The 20,234-nt window shown below is 37.8% G+C and overlaps 1 protein-coding gene across 5 annotated transcripts in view; it reads right to left on the minus strand.

Moving 5' to 3' along the window:
• Window positions 1-16,693, minus strand: part of ACSS1 (acyl-CoA synthetase short chain family member 1) — a 39,804-nt gene extending 23,111 nt beyond the window's left edge. Inside the window, exons 1-3 of one of the 5 annotated variants that reach the window (XM_039320883.1) lie at window positions 16,147-16,163; window positions 5,953-6,049; window positions 501-668 (exon numbers count right to left, since the gene is read on the minus strand). Coding sequence is in view for 2 of the 5 variants with exons in the window: in XM_039320881.1 (XP_039176815.1) it covers window positions 5,953-6,049; window positions 16,147-16,486 (437 nt within the window). In the remaining 3 variants the exon portion in view is untranslated. The other 4 variants (XM_039320881.1, XM_039320882.1, XM_039320884.1 and 1 more) reach the window with 4 other exon arrangements.
• Between the last annotated feature and the right edge of the window lie 3,541 nt (window positions 16,694-20,234).

Here is a 20,234-nt window from a genome sequence, read left to right on the forward strand (position 1 = left end):
TTAAATTACTGACATTATGAGAAATATCTAGTATTTGTCGGCATTCCTAGCATTAAAACTACATTAAAGAATACTTTGTAGGAAGCATGTTTCTTTGCTAAGTCTCAAGATCTGTTATTTGCCTATTTAAATTCATTTTGTGAAAGTAATAATAACCTAATGCCAAATCAAGAATATTTTAAGAAAAATATTTTCTCTTCTTTTTTTTGTTCTCTTTGCTGTTTTTAACAGTTACTTTTATAAGTGAAATGGATTACCAAAGGAATGAAAGAAAAGCACATTATTTGCCAAGTACTATATAGTACCTTTATGACAAAACTACTTTATTACCTGGAAACCCCATCAGTCCAGGGTTAGTGAACTATCACTCCATTTTTATTGCAACTCTCTTATATCAACATTGTTCAGAAGTATGTTTAAAGTCCGCAGGCTTTTACATAGTAAAATATCATTTTCATAAATAATTTGTTGAGGTCAGAATTATACTTCAGAATTCTGACCTGTGCTTGTCTCACAATACTAATGTGGATATCAGAAGGCATTTCCAGGGGAAGAGATAGAGAGAAGAAGGTGTTTAACTCTTGTAAGGTCCATGGATGTTCATCTGCAACTGTGCTTGTGGCCATGCCTGGTCGTCCCACTGTGCTTTGAGATCAGAAGAAACTCAGCTGCAGGGGAAAGAAAAACAGCCTAGAAAGGATTCCAGGAAAGGCCTGGCAAGTGCAGGAGGCATTATATATTTTGCCTTCTACATACTACTACTTTGAGCAGATTTATATTAATCAGGAAATACCAGCAATTCCTGTTTTCCTGAGGATTTCCATAGATGGAATGTAGGTCTTAGTCATCTCTCCCAGACTAAGATGTGAGATAGATTGAACTATTTTGCTTCCATTAGATAATATATTTTATATTGCTTGATAGTTCCACTGATCTTTTAAGAGTGAGCTAAATAATATGGAAGCAAGATAAACTAGTTTGTATACAAAATTTGTAGTTTGCATACAAATTCTCCATCTTTATTGTAAAATATTTTCATTACAAACTCCATTGCTATTCATGACAATATGTTCATATTGCTGTTTCCAATACCTTGGAAATTGTGAGAGCAATTTCTCATCTTAATTTACAGTAAGTCATTATGGTAAGATGGAATATCTTTGAATGATCTGAAAAGCTTCTTCTAAGATTTCTTGCTACTTGATCTAAATTGTTTATTTATTTATTTATTTATGAGACTTATATACCGCTTTAAGTGCAAGCACTCTCTAAGCGGTGTACACCAGTAAGCAATGTATATATATATTTACATTGCCCCCAACAATCTGGGTCCTCATTTTACCTACCCCGGAAGGATGGAAGGCTGAGTCAACCTTGAGCCGGTGAGATTTGAACCGCTGACCTGCTGAACACAGTCAGCTAAAGTGGCCTGCAGTACTGCACTCTAACTGCTGCGCCACCTCGGCTCTTTATTAGATAAATTGCCAACAAACATAAAAGTCAACATAAAAAACTCATTTCAAAATAATCAATCAAATACTTCTGGATTGTCAATCACTCCCTTTAAAAGAAGTCTTCTGGACTCCCAAGCAACAGGTCAAAGTCCTCTTACAGCACTTCTGTATCAGAGCAACCAGAGAATCTCTGTGTTCTGGTCCCTGCCATCCCTCACAAAAGTAGAGTCATGGCCCAGAGTTCAGATGACTCCAAATCTGAAGAAGCTCTGCCACTAAACAGGAATGCCAGCCTTAGGCGATACCAAGCCAGAATTACCTGAAGCTGATCAAACATAGGCAGCCTCAGAATCGCTGGAGGAATCAAAAGATGAAATAAGGCCTCCTAGTCCTCAGACATGGCAAATAGAGTCGAGAGCAGAGTCAAAGTGCTCCATAAGTCTCCTTGCCAAGCAAGACATGCCTGTCTTAACTAAAAACAATTGGCTGCAGTCTTATTTAAGAAATAGCCCTGGCTCCTATCTCTTTTAGAGTCCTTCATGTTTCTGATCTTTGCATGCATACGTTTCATTACCCAACTAAGTAATATAATCAGTAATGAAACATCTGCAAGCAAACAACCAAGCTTAGAGAGCACCAAGGTTAGGTGTCTTGTCACTCCATTTTTTTCCACTTCCTCTGAAAACTAGGGAGCTACTCTGGATCAGAGACTGGGAAGAGGCCTCACAAGGGAAATCTCATCCAGTTATCTCATCTTAGATATCAATTCTCAGAAAACTTTCAGGATCCACCAGAAGCCTTAGCTAGACCATCTCAATGGGTCTATATTATTTTGTTCATGATTTGCAGCTGGGCCAGAAAGTGATTTTAAACATGGTAAAGGACAGATAGCAATAGCCTCCATATTGAGATAACATCTTATCTGCTCTAAGGTAAAAATGTAATCCAATATTTAATCCTAAAACAGGTTGAGTTTGGAACTCTTAAAAAGAATTACCAGTCAGTACAGACAACCAGACTGACAAACTATATAAAGCAGTTTCCTATATTCCTATTGTAGAACACAGAATTCACTTCCTGACAAATCATCTAAGACTACTATATTTATGAAGAAAGCAAGTTGCTCCTCCCTAATTCAATAATGCACAGATAAGTGTGTTGTAGTAGTGTCCATTATGTGCACACAAGTTAAAATTACATCCAAAGCTAAAATTGTGCATTACTTCATTGCAGGACTTTTTTTGTGATAGAATGTCCAGAACGAAGTTCCGGCACCTTTTTTGGATGGAACCTTGTAGGGTAGGCAAGGCGGGTTGTATGACATGTGTGAGTTCCGACACCTTTTTTTTTTTTTTTTACAAAAAAAGCACTGCTTTATTGTAAAAATACCTGTGGCTTGCAGTTCAAGGCACATGCAGTTAGGCTACAGATGGAATGCAACCCACTAGTTTGCCCTTATCTAGAAATCCTTGGGACTGAATAGAGGAGCCAATTCTTGAGCAGCCAGAGGCCTACTAATTTAAAAAAAAATATTATTTTATCTCTCCTCCCGTCTACATTGCATAACTTTTTCCATTTAGCCTTCCAAAAGGAGAGAGGAACACTGATGTTCTAAAAATGTTAACAGCTCCCTTGTGCTAATAGTGCCTAAACAGAAGAGTGTTAACAGCATAAATGTTTTCACACAGTATTTATTCACTTGCCAATTTTATAATATGAGTATCATCACACTTCACAAGAGTACATTTTACTCTGCAAATCAAATATTCTTTTCAATTAGTGTATTATATTCAGGTGCAATGTACTTATGCTGAGCATAACAAAGGAATGTTGTTAGAAAGCTAATCCTTTTTGATTAAAATTGCACATAATATATATGGGCCTAAATGCTAACCAAAGGTTAACTAGATTGCATGGGTTCACACACACTGAACCCTAAACTAGACAATAATACTTTATCCTGTTGTGCAAACTCAGGCAGTAAACTGAGAACTTTATTTAACATAAAGCTGATTCTTATTTTTAAGGAAATAACTTTTCAGCAGCTTTTGATTACAGAAATAAAAGTACAGTTTGATTAGTAGTATTTAAATCTTTGTGAACCTTTGTTGATCATACTAGTTTCTATCCTTTTTTGGAGGCCACTTCAGAAAATGCACTTCAATTATAGTGGTCACTAATCTATCAATACGGCTTTTAGGTTTAAAAAAATATATACTGTATTAACCTTCAGCATCCAAAGTGTGTCTTCCAGCAGCAACCATATTAATTCCTGCATGGATTAATGGACAAGATCATTCATGAAGGATGCCTTCACAAATTATATTATCTTTATATGGAAGATATTTCTATATACAAAGCCAAAACTATTGTACATCCACATCAATTTGTTACTGTAAGTCTAACCAAGTAAAGTACTGTGCTATAATAAAACAAAAGACCATCTTCATGCTGTTGGTGAACTGTGTATACTAGCTAAACAACCTAAATCACTTTTCACCAACCTTGTGTCTCCAGCAGAATTTGATTCATAACTCTCAGAATTACCAGCCAACTAAAAGTTGGGAATTTGAGTTATAATCCAATGCTTCAAAAGTAAACCAGATCGAAGAGGCTCAGCTGGCTATATAGTTTTTGGTTTTGCTCCATCAATTCAGAATAATCTGGTAGCAATCAAATGAAACATCAAAATGAGGAGTGAGCTCTATATACAATAGCTGAATTCAGTCAACATGCTAAATGTTGTTTGTTTAGTATTGGTTTACTATATTGTGTGAATTTAGTCATTCTGGTTTATATATGTAGCAACTCATGACTTAGCATGTTGAATGAACCCCTCCCATTGTAATTTATTTTATAAGCCCAGTTAAGCAAACCATAACTAAGTGGAATGTGTTAACCAGAAGAATGTGATTAACTAAGAATGTCATTAAAAAAAAGTCATACAGATAAATAGCAATAAATGAAGTTTTGAAGGTTCCATACTTTAGCTTCCAGTAAATTCATAACATTTGGTTTCTTGAAACCCAATAAACTATAATTTGGTTAGCTTATTATAGATCAGCTAACTAGGTGGCAGTGTGCATCAGATTACTATTTGAATAAAACACCAGGTACATCCCAGGTTTGGAAAATAAAAATAAAATCTCAGAAGAAAGTAATGGCAAACCACTTATGCACTATTGTGAAGAAAATTATGTGAACACTAAGGATTCAATTCAAGAAAGACTTGACATTAACTGTGGCTCGATGTCTTATGTGAATACAGCCAAAATAGTAATCTTATAGTTTAGATCAGGGGTGTCAAACTGCTGGCCCACGGGCTGGATACGTCATCTGGAAGCCATGCCCACCCCGTTGCCGGCAATGGCAAAACCGGCCCGATACTTTGCACGATGTCACATGACGTCGCGAGTTTGACATGTCTGGTTTAGATCTATGTGTAAAGTCACACAATTATATTTTAGTAAACTATAATTAAATTAATGATGTATCAGAATGCAATACAAACATACTTAGTATATATGTCTGTATGTGTGTGTATATGTATGTATGTACGTATACATACACATATACGGAGTGCCTGTTAACAATCTGAAGTAGTGGAAGCAAACACAAACTTACCATTTCATCAGATGCTTGTGAAAGAGGCAAAAGATTAGCAATAGATGAAGAAGAAATACAAACTATTTTGTTGATTTATTTTTGCTGCAAATTCTTATTTTCTTTCTCACTTTGGATTATTATCTTCACATTTTGCCATCCAAAGTTGCTTAGGTGAAATGGGTGACCATATAAATTGAAGGTTGTGGAATGATATTCTTATACATATTAGACTAAATTACTGATTGTTAATGCTGAAATAACTATGCAATATAAATATAATTCTCACCTTGAAAACGATACAGAAAAACAATTTAATTACAATCAGAATTTTGCAATACTCACAGTGATCTGTCATAACAACTGTGACTCTCTAAAAAGGGGTTAGCAAAATACTGCAAGATAAGCAAACTGAAACTGACTACCAAATCTATTTACTAAAATATTACGACAACTGGACTAATGTGATGAAGTCACATTACATTGCACTTTACAACCTCATTACTTACAGATGGTAATTCTGGTCCCAATTGCTATCATAACCTGAGGTCTATCTGTATTAATGGATGTGAACTCATTTTCAAGCCAATTTATGTCTGGCTCTCAATTCTAGTTGTTGAAGGATGTTATCACAGGGACATCCTACTTGTGGGCTTTCCAGAACTTTTAATTTGCCACTATCAATCCAGAAAGGCCTTTGCTATATCCAGTGGGTTTTTTTATTTTTAATCATCCTAAACTATTTTGATGAAATAAATATTTTCTTTTCTGGAACAAGATGTCTTTTCTAAGATTAGTATTATCACAGATTTTATACAAAAGCAAGCAATACTATATGACTTTTCCAAATTCTGCACAGATAATTTTGAAACCAAGTAGGAGGATCATGTCATACCTGTAAGTTATTTTTTCTTCAGTACCAGGCTCATCTTTTTCCCAAATCAAAGCTACTTTGTCTGGTATATGTTGCACATGCCGATCCAAACAGTTAACTGCAAAGAAACAAATTGTGAAAAAAACAAAGCATGTAGCTTGTTACTGATTGAAAGTGCTTACCATCTTAAGTGATTTAAAAAAAAAATCCTCTGAAGCTATTACTGTACAAGCCAATCAAGAGAGATAGTGACAACTGTAGATATTACCCTAGAACTATTAAGAGGCACAAAACATTTGTGTGTTTTGATCACCATCACAAAATAGAGAAGAATGTGTATTTTAATCTATATCATATGACTTGGAGATGTTTTGCATCTGAATGTGTGTAAGTACACAACTGTAACACATATGTTAGGTTGCTTTTAAAGATAGCTTGGAAAACCTGACTGGTCCAAAATGTAGCTAACTAGGTGAGTAGGTCTCGAAGCATAATACCTATACTTCAGTTGCCGCACTGGTTACCGAGAGGTTAAAGTACTGGTGTCAGTGAGAAGATGGTTGTAAAAGAAAAAAGGCACTACTGTTTCCTGGCATTTCCCTCAAAAACCAAAAGGAAAAGCGAGACATTCCTTCTAAAGGGGTACTTCCTTGATGGCTTGGTTACTTTCTCAATTTAGGAATGATGCGGGATTTCAAAATGCCAGAAGACAGAAGAAAAACAAAAATTGGAAAGAAGAATGCCAAAGGACTAAGGTTAGAAGAAAAAGAAGTCAAAGATGCTGTGTGAGAGATAAACTTGCAGCTGACAGTGTATAAATGTGTTTTTGGAAACTGTGCAGAGCTATTGAAGAACTTGTTGCAGAACAGGGGAGGAGATAAAGGCTTTTGAGTTGGGGAAACAATTCCAGAGGAATTTAATTACAGCAGATCCAGACAAAGCTAGAGAAGGAGAGGTCACTGCCCAGGTCGCTAGTGCCAAAGTAAGCCTAAATAGGAGAAGTTCTCCGGAGAGCAGAAAATTTAGTAATGACAGGCTTTGTCCCTATAAGAGAAGTTCAAACCAGAGAAAGAAGGAGAGAAGGGGAAATAGTTAGTCTTCCTACCTGTAGAATTTCAAGTAACCAGTGTCTAAAAAATCCTGGAGACTTAGTGGTTGTCGGAAAGGCTGAAAGGTGATGCCAGCGGTTATACAACCATAGTCTAAGCTACAGGCAGTCATGCCAGCAGCTGTCTTAGCTAAAAATAGAAGGAATAGAGTACAACAGAGTGCAATGGGAAAGAGAGAGAAAGTTACAGCCTGCCAAACTGGTTGGTGGTAGCAATAGGAAGCCAGGGGAATAGGGCCATGGTAGCAACCAGTACTGTCAGCCACGTTACTAATAGGTGGAGAGAAAAGATCAAACCAAAGCATCCAATGAAGAGGTCAAGCCAAACAGGACCAGGTGCACCAAATGGTCAAGAAAAACAAGTACAAGGGAGGAGACAATACTGAAGGATTATTACCACAGAGCTAAAGTCAAAATAGCCAAAGTCAGGCAAAGCAAGAACCAACACTATAGGGTGTGAGACTGATGGTCATGCCAAGCAACACTGGAGCAGTCCCAATATTATGATGGTCAAGCATAAGTAAATCAATTACCAGCCCAATAATAAAGAAAGCCAAGGCAGAAGTGGTTGGCAGAGTGTAAGTTTAAATATGTTAACATAGAACTAAAGCTAGCACAACAATAAAGTACAGAACTAGTTAGAAAGAATAGTGCAAGATAGCAGGTTATAGCCCCATACACACTTTAAAATATGACAAGATCAATACTGTCAAAGTGTTTTATCACTATCTTACCCTAATCTTTCTAAAATGCTTTGTTGCCAACATTTGCTATACTCCATGAATCCACATAAGCCTATGTAAATAGCTTTTCCATTCACTTTATCTCATTACTCTTTTCAATAATTCAAAAGTAAACAGTGTAACATAAACAATCTTGCATTGTATTTCAGTTTAATTCACAACCATGCAATTATACTCAGCCAATAAATAGGATAGTTTTATCTGATGAGTTACTATATGTTTTTGCTAATCAAATATTTCTTTCTGTAACACTAATTACACTTACACTGCTTTATAAATAACAAATCTGACAGGACATTGACTAAGTTAAGCTAATGAGTACAAGGGCTTGTCCATGTAGTCTTTCTTGGCAATAATACTGAAAGGATTGTTACTGCCTTCTTCAAGGATATTTTTCTACTTCCTCAATCCAACCTACAGCTCTACAATTTCATTATGATATTCCATTTCAATATTAGACATGACTCTACCACTATCTATGAAATGGAAATGGAATAAAAGGGAGAAAAACAGAAGCCAACAAAGGAATAATTTACATATATCTGGGTTCAGTATATTGTAAGATGCTTGGGTCAAGAGTTCTGATAAGAAAAAAGAATCAAACATTTTGACAAAATAGATCAGGAGTGCACTGCTTCAGCTTATTGCACTTGCCTACCACTGATTATTCTAGAACACAATTTTTTAAATTGTTTTATGCAGGGCTTTTTTTGTCAGAAAATGCCCAGAACGGAATTCTGGCACCTTTTTTGGATGGAACCTTGTAGGGTAGGCAAGGCAGGTTGTATGACGTGTGTGAGTTCCGGCACCTTTTTTTTTTTTTTTTTTACAAAAAAAGCACTGGAATACCAATATTTTCTGAACTACTTGAAGATATTCCAAGATTTCTATGTATGTATTGGACCCATTTAATTACATTAGCCAAATAAATGTACTACTGATTAATGAAGAAAATGTGTAGGGATAATTCTTAGACATTACAATGATACAAGTGAAAAAAGAATGCACCACTAGATTTTGAATGAAAGCTCATTGTGAGTGTTATCATTTAGATCAAAAGACACTAAACCTCCTACCTCTTATTTACATGTATCTTTGTGAAAGTGAATTTCTAGCACTCATTACAAATCAAGATCAAATGTTAAGGTGAATTTTAGACTAATTCTAAAACTTTTTTTAAAGAAACACAGATTTACTACAACTTTGACAGCTCTTTGGAACTAGAAAGACTCAAATCTGACTCAGCATTTTTCAGGAAGAAATTCATGTCAGATTGTAATAGCCTGTAGCAAAAGAGTTCTAGAGCTGAAAGCATAAAAGGAACATTTTTTTGCAACATAATTAAGGGTTTGCCACTGAGTAAGAATTTTGGCAGAATGATAGGAAAAATCATCTCTTCAGGAAACAATGAGATAAAAGCCATAAACAAAGACAAAAGAGGAAGTAAGTATTTCCCCCCTCCTTTTAAAAAGATTGTGTGGTAATATTATGCATCTTTATCAGCTCTCAGAGCCTCAAGCTTATCTGCTAATGGAAGCTAAGTGTTTTGAATCTGGATAGAGAGGTGGAGAGAAAAATCTTCATTCTGTACTGAGTAGTGGAGCCAAGTGAATTGTTACACTTGAGTGCTGTTGGCTGCTTCCAAATCAAAGAACCTGAGATACTTTTCAACACTCCTTTTGAGTGAAGGCCTGCTGATGAATCAGTGACAGGGAAAACAACTACTCCAACCAGGATAAACTGCCAGCTCTGACTGACATTAAAGATTTGGTAGAACAAGCTGCCCTTCAATTCCTGCCCAACTTAAAGCAATTAACAGGAAGGTGGTAAGATAAAATCGATTATAGATCAGCCTCTTTAAGTAGGTACTTGATCTCACAGGCTGGGTTCACACAATCAATCAGAATAGAGCTGAAAAGGACCTTGGAGGTCTTCCAGTCCAACCCACTGCTCAAGCAGGAGACCCTACACCATTTCAGACAAGTGACTGTCCAATCTCTTCTTAAAAACCTCCAGTGATGAAGCACCCACAATTGCTGATGGCAAGCTGCTCCACTGGTTAATTGTTCCCATTGTTAGGAAGTTTCTCAATTCCAGGTTGCTTCTTTCCTTGATTAGTGTCCATCCATTGTATCTTGCCCTGCCCTCTGGATCATACTATGCTATAATTAGCTACCACATATACCACATATACACTATATATATATATATATATATATATATATATATATATATATATATATATATATATATATATGTTAGTATACATGCGTAGGGTTTATATATTGCCCTAAATCATAATCTGCAAATTACAATGGCTACTGCCCTTCAATATGCTGGGCCAAAAGGGAACCATATTATGATTTACTTTAAATCAAGTCACTATCTTCCAATTGTAAACACATCTGTTCTCCCATTCATAGAGGTTAGTACAGCAGCCCCCAATTTTATGTGCAGCAGAGATCAGTTCTGTGGAAAAAATAATAATTTTCATGACCAGAAACTTTGCTTGTTTGCGCGGCCCAGTTCCTAACTGGGACTGCTATCAGTCCATGGCCTGGGGATTGGGAACCCCTGGGTTAGAAGTTTAGACTAGCCTCTAAATTATTATTTTTGATGGTTATTCTTGACTGCTACTTCAGTAATCTTGTATTTTGCCATTATATTGATGTTCTTACCTGTTCTCCAGATTTGCTTGTATTATGGGGGGCCTTATAAGATGAATTAAATAAACACATTCCATAAATAAATTAGGATTGCACCAATGGTCAAAGGAACTGATTTGCTGTTTAATTTAGGGTATTTATATATCAGTTTTAATGTTTTAATATTTTAAGTACAATTTTATTCTATTTCTTTTCTTGTTAGTGATCTTAAATACTACTTAATGAAAAGGTAAGCTATGTATTTAATAAAATCATAAATAAAATAGAAGTCAGATATTAAATGCATGTATTAAATGCAACCTGCATTTATTTAAAAAATATTTTAAAAAAATAAACAAAGTTGTTGAATGTAAAAATTTCTGAACTCCTATATCTAATGAGTGATTCCAATTTAACAAGATATGGCAGTGGTGGCGAATCTATGGCACGCATTCCAGAGGCGGCACTCTGAGCCCTCTCTGTGGGCACATGTGCCATCGCCCCAGCCCCACCTCCCCCCACGGCCCCCTCCTCACCAGCAGCCCCCCTGGAGAAGAGTTGCCCCCGGGCACAGCCCACACAGAGCAGCGCAGCCAAGGACATAGCCAGGCAGCAGGGACAAGACTCTGCCCTCATGCCCCATAGGATGCAGATGATGCTGCGGGGTGTGGGCGGAGGACATGGCTGCCATGGCGCTGCAGGGCTGCCTGGGTAATCTGCTGCGGCAGGCCATGGAGGCGGTGCATGGCCCTGTGGGCGGGTGGGGCAGGGGGTGGGCGGGGGCGGAGCAGGCAGGGTGGGAGGCGGAACAGGGACAGGGGGTGGGTTTTGGGCACTCGGTCTCTAAAAGGTTCGCCATCACTGAGATATGGCAAGGAGTTGGAAAGAGTACTATAAAAAGGGAACTAAAGAATCAAGAGAGATACAGTTATATTCAGACAGCATAATACTGGTATACACACACACACACACACACACACACACACTTAAAAACTAGGGCTGTGCACTTTTTGAAAATAATCTGTAATATGTTCTAGAAGTGTCACAAAGAGTTCCTACTCAAAGAAGCTGAGTCTTTAAAATGACTCATAAAAGCAGCCATGTGTTTTTTTGTTCAAGAATAGAAGCTTGAAAAACGAGATAGTTACTTCAATGTATAGTAGCAGAGAGGTATTGTAAGGTCTTCTAAATCATTACAAACTATGGTAACAATAGAATACATTCTTTTTATCATCTGGGCAATCCTTTGTCACTATACTCTAAATAAGGTGATCTGAAATACAGCATTATTTGTTGTCAATCTTCTGTATATTTATATATTTGTGAACAACATAAAGCCACCATTTATCTAACAATGGAGTGCTTAAGGATGTTCTTTATTAATCACATTTGTAGGGCACTCATTCAAAGCAATTCTGGTGGAGTATTTTAAAGGGACTGTGTTTCTAAACTTTGTTTTTATCAAGTTTAAATGGGCTGATTCAACAAATCTATTAATATACATAATTATTGCGGAATGATATTCTGCATTCTTTGTTTTCATTTACTTTAAAAAATTCTATTTCAAGATTCATTTTTATTGATGACTGAATTTTTACTATATTGTGACTGCATGCTATTAAATTTTCATTTCTTTAGACTGCTTTAGTCTTGCTTTAATTAAAAATATGCATAATATTCATAATATCCAGCTATTTAACATAGTATTTATTTTCTTATTACAGGTGTGTATACTTTCTCTAGTATGCTAGGTGTTCCTTTAAATATGTATTGTTGCATTTCATTTATTTTAATTATAAAGATTGGCTTTTACTGGTCAGTTGTTATTATTAATTATTTAACTAAAAATAATTTACTGCATTAATTTTGGGCACCAGTTTTGTAACTATTCTGGTTTTATTTTAATTTTTACCATGCCTAGAAAAAGGCATAGAATATTTTTTTTATTATGGTTGGTCACCCAGTCAGGCAGATGTCTAGGCTGGATTTGGCATTTTTATCCACCTATTGAGTTCTTCCCAAGGACCCAGGATAGGCAGATGTTGTTTGATGGTGTTAAGAGTTTCGTTGCAGGATGTAAGCTGTTCCAAATAAAGCTGACTTTTGCAATTGACTGATGCTGATTTTGTCCATTATTATTATTTCTGTTAGTCATACTCTTATTACTATTATTTGACAATTACCAGAGCGTAGCTGTGCCATTGGTATGAATCCAACATAGTGCTGGAAAAAAGGAGAGTAATATTATAGCTTCATATAAGGGAAAAGTTCCGTATGGTCTAAAATATTAAATGGCCAAAAGCTCACTGTGAAGCAGTATTGCTATGGTACAAAATCTGTATGACCATATCTTGCAGCCACGACCCATAAAAAGACCATGTTGATTGCTGCTAGATTCTGTATGACAAAGTGGCTAAGAAAACTAGTCTGGAGGCACCATGAGTTAACAGTACAACTGTATTGCTTATGTTAGGAGCAACCTATAAGGTCAACTTAAATATACAATATTGCATATGTTATAATCTTAGGGGCATTTATGAAAACTTAGTTCAGATAGCTTTACTTACCTGAGATTCTCTGGAAAAAAAATGGACCCCACTACAATAATTAATATGGCAGATATATCCAGACTAAACTATATTGGAGGTATACTATGAAATTACTGCTTATAGGGGCTAGGTAATTTTATAACAGCTGCATTCATGACAAAGACTTCCAGAGCCGAATCAAATTCCACATTGAGATTATGTTATCTAAAAAGCTGCCTGTGTTATATGAATTTGCTTAGGTTTCACCAATACAATCTGTTAGAATAGCAAAGAAAAAATATGTTTTTTTTACCATAGTCTTGTAGAATACCTTTCAACAAATGTGTTTCTCTGTGTGTGTTCATGAACATACAGTACATGTGTGTTTACTTCTATATTTTTTAAACACGCCTCAAAATCTGAATATTTCAGTGTACTTTTAAATTAAAGTTTGCCAATGTTTATTATTAATCAGACCTTTTGCTATCACATTTAATTATTAATGCTGCTGTTTTAGTGAATAATATTTTATAATATATCACTCTATAATTTCAATTTATAAAGTATGTTGATGAGATTTTGCCGTATATACCTACTTTAAATAAAAAATAAATCCACAAATACTGTACTAAAAATTCATTTGTTATTTGTTCTACTAAATTAAGCAATAATTATTGTGATGTCACAATACATTTCCCTCAGAATAGCAATTCATCCTGTAAACTCACTCTGCTCCTCAAAAGGGCCTGCTTTCTTTCACTTCCAATTTTCTCAACACTGTACAATATACAAGTTCAAACCAAAGATATACAAAATGACTTTTCTAAATGTGCACGTAGATATATTTAACAAACATTTAATTGTAGATTACTTTGTATATACATTTATACTTAAATAGGTGTAGGGGGAACCTTTCTAAGTTCTTTTTTTAATCACAGGAACACCATTACAACTGTCATCACATTTTTCAATATCTAAATAAATATGTTAGAATATCAGGCAAAAAATATAGAATTTGGAGAGGAATTTGGACCCTCCAGAGACAAGACTCTTCCATTTCTAGCTCCAGATGGGGTGATATTACCCTAGAAAGACCTGGTCTGCAATTTGGGGGTTTCCTAGATTCACAGCTCGTTGTTGAATAGTAGATGGGAGCTGCGGCTAGGAGACCCTTTCCACACCTTCAGGTGGTGCATCAGTTGTGCCATTCCTGGCCAGGAGGCCCTGCTCATCATCCATGCCCTTGTAATCTCTCATTTAGATTACTGCAACACACATAACATGGGGCTGCCCTTGAAGAGCATTCAAAAACTTCAATTGGTGCTAAATGTGTAGCTGCACAGGTAGTAATGGTACTGGCTACATGGTACAACACCACTATTATGTGAGCTGCGCTGGTTGCTTGTGTGTTTCCAAGTGCAGTTCAAAATATTGGTTGTCACCTTTAAAGCGCTACATGGTGTGGGACCTGAAGACTGTCTTTTTCCAAGAGTCTGCTCATTCAGTTCGATACAACTGATCAGGCATGCTGCAGCTCACATCAGCAAAAGAGTGTTGACTAGTGGGAATTAGAAGACAGATCTTCTGTGCTGTAGCCCCTGCCTTGTGGAATATTATCCCCATGGAGATTAAAATAGCCCCAACCCTGTTGACTTTTTGCAAGGCTTTAAAAACCTGACTATGTAAGTTTGAAGACCCCTGCTCTAGAATATCACACGGCCACCTTCTTAGCCTTCCATAAGAACCTCAAAACCTGGTTCTACTGATTGGCTTGGGGCCCCAATGGGGGTGTTCCATGTTGGAGGTGGAAAAAAATCCCACCTCCACCCAGCAGTATTCTGTTTTTTTACTTATTTAATCTCTGTTCATTTTAACATTTAATGTTTTAATATTTTGTACCTTGGTTTTTACATTTGTAAGCTACCCAGAGTCACCTTGACAGTGAAATAGGCAACATATAAATTTAATAAATAAACAAACAAACAAACAAATAAATACTTATTGTAAGTAGTGCCACAAGCCTTTTCCAGCAAAAGAGAATGAAATTAAAATCTTAAGAAATCTAGGAGGCATTGAAAGTTCCTATAATATTGGAAAAACTGAAAAGTAGTCTTAATATAATTAAAATTGATGGAAGTTTCTTAAATATTTTGATGTTTCAAATTTTATGTAGTTTCACATTTTCACATTTAAAATGTCAGTAGCATATTAAAATAGTATGTTAATGCTTACCTACTTAATCACTAAAGACTTTAAATAAAGTCCTTTATCAAACTAGACAAGCTGCTTTTTCAGATCTTAATACTACCTAAGTATTTTAGGTTCCATTTATTTCCATGTTTCATTTTCTGTTTCAATAATAGCACTTCCTGTAATTTTATAGAAGTTCTTTTGGGGGTCTATAATTTTAGCTGTAAGACCATATATAATTACACTGGTAAGTGACACAAAGACTATGCATTCATTCTATAACAGTGGATTGTTAATGACATAGATGATCCCATTCTTAGAGCATGTTAAGCAACAGAGAAAATGCTCTCTATGCTACATACAGGGTTTTTGAATGTTGGCATTACTTAATTCATAACATTTTGCCGACTGATTTATATCCCAGTTTGCGAACATAAGAATATTATCTCACCCAGCGAATCATGTTGGCTCTAGCACCCATCAAGCAATGGGAAGCTAGTATTTAAATCAGCCCAATTCAACCTATTGTAACCGAGACCAGTTTTTCAAGTCGCGGTCTCTCTCTCTCTCTCTCTCTCTCTCTCTCTCTCTCTCCCCCCCCTCGCCAAGGGTGGAGTGTTTTGAGCGAAAACTACTGCACATAAAGTGCAGCCTCGATTGCAAAGCATTACGACTCCGAGTCAGGCCTTCTTAGCATGTGGTCGGTTTTGGGAAGAAGAGTCTGATGAAATCTCGATGCTCTCCCTGCGTTTTCCCCATTTTCCCCCGCACTATAGCTACGCCAAGTATTCTGGTTAGAGGGTGGGGGATTCCAGATAACTCGGGTGTGACTTGCCTGCAGACAATTTGGGCGTGACTTCCAAATGCCGGAGAGCAGAGCTTCCACTGTGCATTTCTCTTACGAAACCTGGAGACTAAATATAATCATCGACCCGCCCGAAGGGCCGAGGCAGTTTCAATGCCGTCGCCTCCCCTGCCCGTCAAGGAAAGGCGCCTCTTACCCGCCACATTTAACCGACCGCCTAAGAACCAGCGGATCCGGCCCTGCGCGAAATCCCACTCGCAGTCGGTGTGGTGCGGGGTCTCCCATTGCAGCGTCTCCCGTGCCAGCGCCCCCCAGAAAGGGCCAGGCTCCCGGGCTGCCCGCTCGCACAGCTGCCCGTAGTTTCCCTTCAGGGAGGGAGCGCGCGGTTCAGCTCGCCCCCTGCGATCGCTGCCACGACCGCCGCTGCAAAAGCGGGCAAGAGAAAGGGGAGCCCAGGGGGCGCTGAGGCAGCCGTGCCTCCAGAGCTGCTGCCTGCCTAAGGCACTCCGCAGATGGCTCAAGGCGGCGAATGCCATGGGCACTGGGTCCACTACCAAAGACCGGGGAGGGAGGGAGCTGAGGGCGGGTAAAACGCCGGGAAGCCCGCCGAGTGCCGCCGTCTGACCAGTGAAGAGTCTTGGGAACGGCCCGAGCCTCACGGAGGCTCCAGGCAGCTGTGTCAAGGGGGGAGTCTTGCGCGCCGCCTCTGCATCGCCCTACGCCTTTCCTCCCTTTCTCTCCTCCCCCAATGCCCGCCCGCGTTTGGAGGAGTTCCTCGCGGAAGTCTCCAGCTTTGACAATGAGGAAGAAACGTCTAATTAGTTGACAAAACGTTGGTGCCGCTAAGGCTCAAGGCAGCCTAAAGCTTCATTTCCCCGTAGAAGGACGATCCCCATCATTCCCAGATAACTTGGAAGTGTCAATTAAGGTGACTCGAGGCTAACATATCCACCCATTCTCCAAGAGCATTAAATGGTGCCAAGCGCGTGCACATGGTTGAGGTTTATCGAGGACATAACAGCCACGCGGTGGGAATCGGAAAAGCCCCCTTTCTCTTGCCCAAAATATTAGAAAATTACTTTGGGCAATTTTCCAGTTTAATTAGCTAAAATATAACTAATAAAAAAGAACACAGCCAGCAAAAACGAAAAGGGGGCATTTACATTATCTAAATCCATCTATATAGCAAAAGAACACAACTTCCTAGAATAGCTAGAAACAATGCTGAAGGTAATTAGCATAGACTGTTATTTAATTACCCCCTTTTAGGTGCATAAAAGAATAAAATCGAAAGTAGGACACCAGGTGATTCTTCCGTTTTGCAACATGAAGGAAACAATCTGATGGATCCAGATAAAGTATCCAATTTCCCCTTCTCATCATTGCAGTACCCCAGACTGTGTTTCAGAATGGATTATACCACTGTTATTTCACAGCCCTAGTCCCTGTGTTTTTTCAGCCTGAGGAAGCAATCCCTGGGCAGTGACTTTACAAGGCATGTGCCATCATATCATTAGTTAGATCAGTGGTTCTCAATCTTTTTAATGCCGTGACCTCAACCGGTCGTAAGTTGAGGACTTTCCCTGCCCGGGAGCACCGCACATGCATGGTACCATCCCCTGCACCGGCCGAGGCGTAGCTGGCAAGGGGCAGCGACGGCGCAGGGCGACCACTGGCTGGGCCACCAACTGGCCCAGCCCAAAGGAGGTAAGGCACCCGCCGGGCCCCATGCGTGCCAGCAACCCTCCCTGTGCCCGCCGGCCTCCCACTTCCCACCCCTGGCCCTCTTTTACTTACATTTTTAGTAGCTTCTCAGCAGGGAGGGGTGGAAACTTCCAGATAGCTCGCCTTCGCTGCAGACAACTTGCAACACCGTTTGCAGAATGGGACTTTTGGTGGGTTCAGCAGGGCAAAGACAGCCTGGACAATTCCTACTGGCTTTTGAAAGCCAATAGAATTAGACTCTATTCAAGAGAGTCTATTCTATTGGCTTTCAAAAGCCAATAGAATAAAAGGGAGTAGCACAGCTAAGGGAAAGGGGGAAAAAATGGTGGACTGCGTTGTTTGGCGACCCCCGTGAAATGATCGTTCGACCCCAAATGGGGTCGTGACCCACAGGTTGAGAACCACTGAGTTAGATAATACTTCTGTTTCTTTTCTCTTTTTCTTGCATGGCCCTCTCCTGCTGTAAGTTAATATCAATATATTTCAAATTGGGTCTGCACTGCTTTGTTTTTACAATTCTAATAACTTAATGTTATTCTGACGTACTCTGGTTCAAGTTGGTTGTTCCACATGTACTTGTTCTACAGAGCAGTACAGATACTATTTACTGACTGACTGATTCATTCAGTGACTGTTTGAAGTTACCGATAGAATAGCACTGAAGTAGTAGATTTATAACCAGTTCTCAAACTTGCAGTCATCATAACATCCCTACTGTCATATGATCACGATTTAGGCACTTCAAAATAGAGCACGTTTATGATGGTTGTAGCATTCCATGGTCATTTGATAGCTATCTGCAATCTTCACAGACAGCTTCCCACAAGCAAAGTCAATAGCAATAGCAGTAGCACTTAGACATATATATCCCTCCACGGTGCTTCACAGCCCTCTCTGAATGGTTTACAAAGTCAGCATATTGTCCCCAACAATCTGAGTCCTCTTTTTACTGACCTCGGAAGAATGGAAGGCTGAGTCAACCCTGAACATCAGAATCAAACCCCAGATTGTGGGCAGAATTAGCCTGCAATACTGTATTTTAACCATTGCATCACTAGTGGTTAGATGTCAATGAAGAACCTGATGGGAAGCTGTCACGTGTTGTTGTCCTTAGCAACATGCAGTGATTCACTTTATGCGTGCAATGGAATGAATGTCCTAAGTCCAATGTGATCATATGATATTTACCTTAAGAACCATGTTGCTTAGCAACAATTGCTGGTCCCAATTGTGATCAGTAAGTAAAGATCACCTGTATTCCGCCTTTGTAAATGACAGGATTATAGTGCTTCATTTCTTGCTGCACTAGGCAAAGGGTATGTTCCCATTAAAGAATATATATCCAGTGATAGATTTCCTGTCAGATTTATCTTCAGCACAATCAGAATCTGTACATCCAATACATTTTGATTATTAGTTATAGGTTGTTTTAAATTAAAGTCCATAGTTCCTTTTAAGTATGCTTAAGCTTTTTGCAGCTGTCCAGTCAGCCCATGTTGGCTCACTGCCTTTCTGCCTCTCAGTCCTACTTCAGTGATGCTTGCATATTTAATACTGGTCCAAAAACTTGGTCGTAATCCTCACCACATTTTTCATGCAGACCTTTGCCATGAAGTTCCATACAATGTGTCTGTGAACAGTGTGCCTTGTTTTGAAAAACTCTTCCAGCTTTTGTTTTTTTGCCCTTTGGTAATTTCACAAGAATCCACGTTTTATTTTTATGTAAGGATTCAGTTTCTTCCTATGCAGTTACTATCCACTTCTGTGCCTCAGTTGCTAGTAATTCTTGTACTTATTTCCATGAATTAGAATCAGGCACATCCTTGACTTTAACTGTGTAATATATTCACTCAGATGGGATTTATACATATTTATTTATAATATAAATATATTTCTCAAACTCAGTTTTGATAATCCCATCTGATTCTGCAATGTCATTATTATTGTTGCAAAACTAGGCCGGTTTGCACTATTATGTAAATATTGCAGCTTATTTTGCATTATCCTTTCTTCTCATAAAAATGAGAAGATGTTTACTTTTCCAATGTTTAAGTCCAAAATGTTATAGCCTTTTGTTCCTGTTTAATAACTCAGCATTATTCTTACTTTAGATCTGCAGTTTAGTTTTTCCTTCTTTTTCTTTAGGAATATATATACACATAAGTTTTGCATCCAAATAACTTTTTGATTTTCTCCCATTCCATAACTTAGATAGGGCTTTATCTGTATCTTTTTGTTTATAAACAGTCTTGCAAATAAGTAGCTGTGTTGCTTCTACTCAAAGATTGTCTGGCAGTCTTGCATCTAGCAAGAGGTATCTCACCATAATTAGAAAGCTTTGACTTTTTTATTTAAATTTATTTTTTGCTATCCCATTTTGCTCAGAGCTGAAATTTATTTTATTATGTTTTATACTTTACTGTATTTTTCAAATTCTTGGTTGCAATAATCTTCCCTGTTATCAGACTATAATTATTTCTTTTCTTTTTTTCAATTTATTTTCTACATGACACAGAACAATTTGAATTTCTCAAATACTTCATTCTTATTGATTAAGAG

This window comes from Crotalus tigris, unplaced genomic scaffold (genome assembly GCF_016545835.1).
Source record: "Crotalus tigris isolate CLP2741 ecotype Arizona unplaced genomic scaffold, ASM1654583v1 scf7180000023713.2527936, whole genome shotgun sequence".
Lineage (NCBI taxonomy): Eukaryota > Metazoa > Chordata > Lepidosauria > Squamata > Viperidae > Crotalus > Crotalus tigris.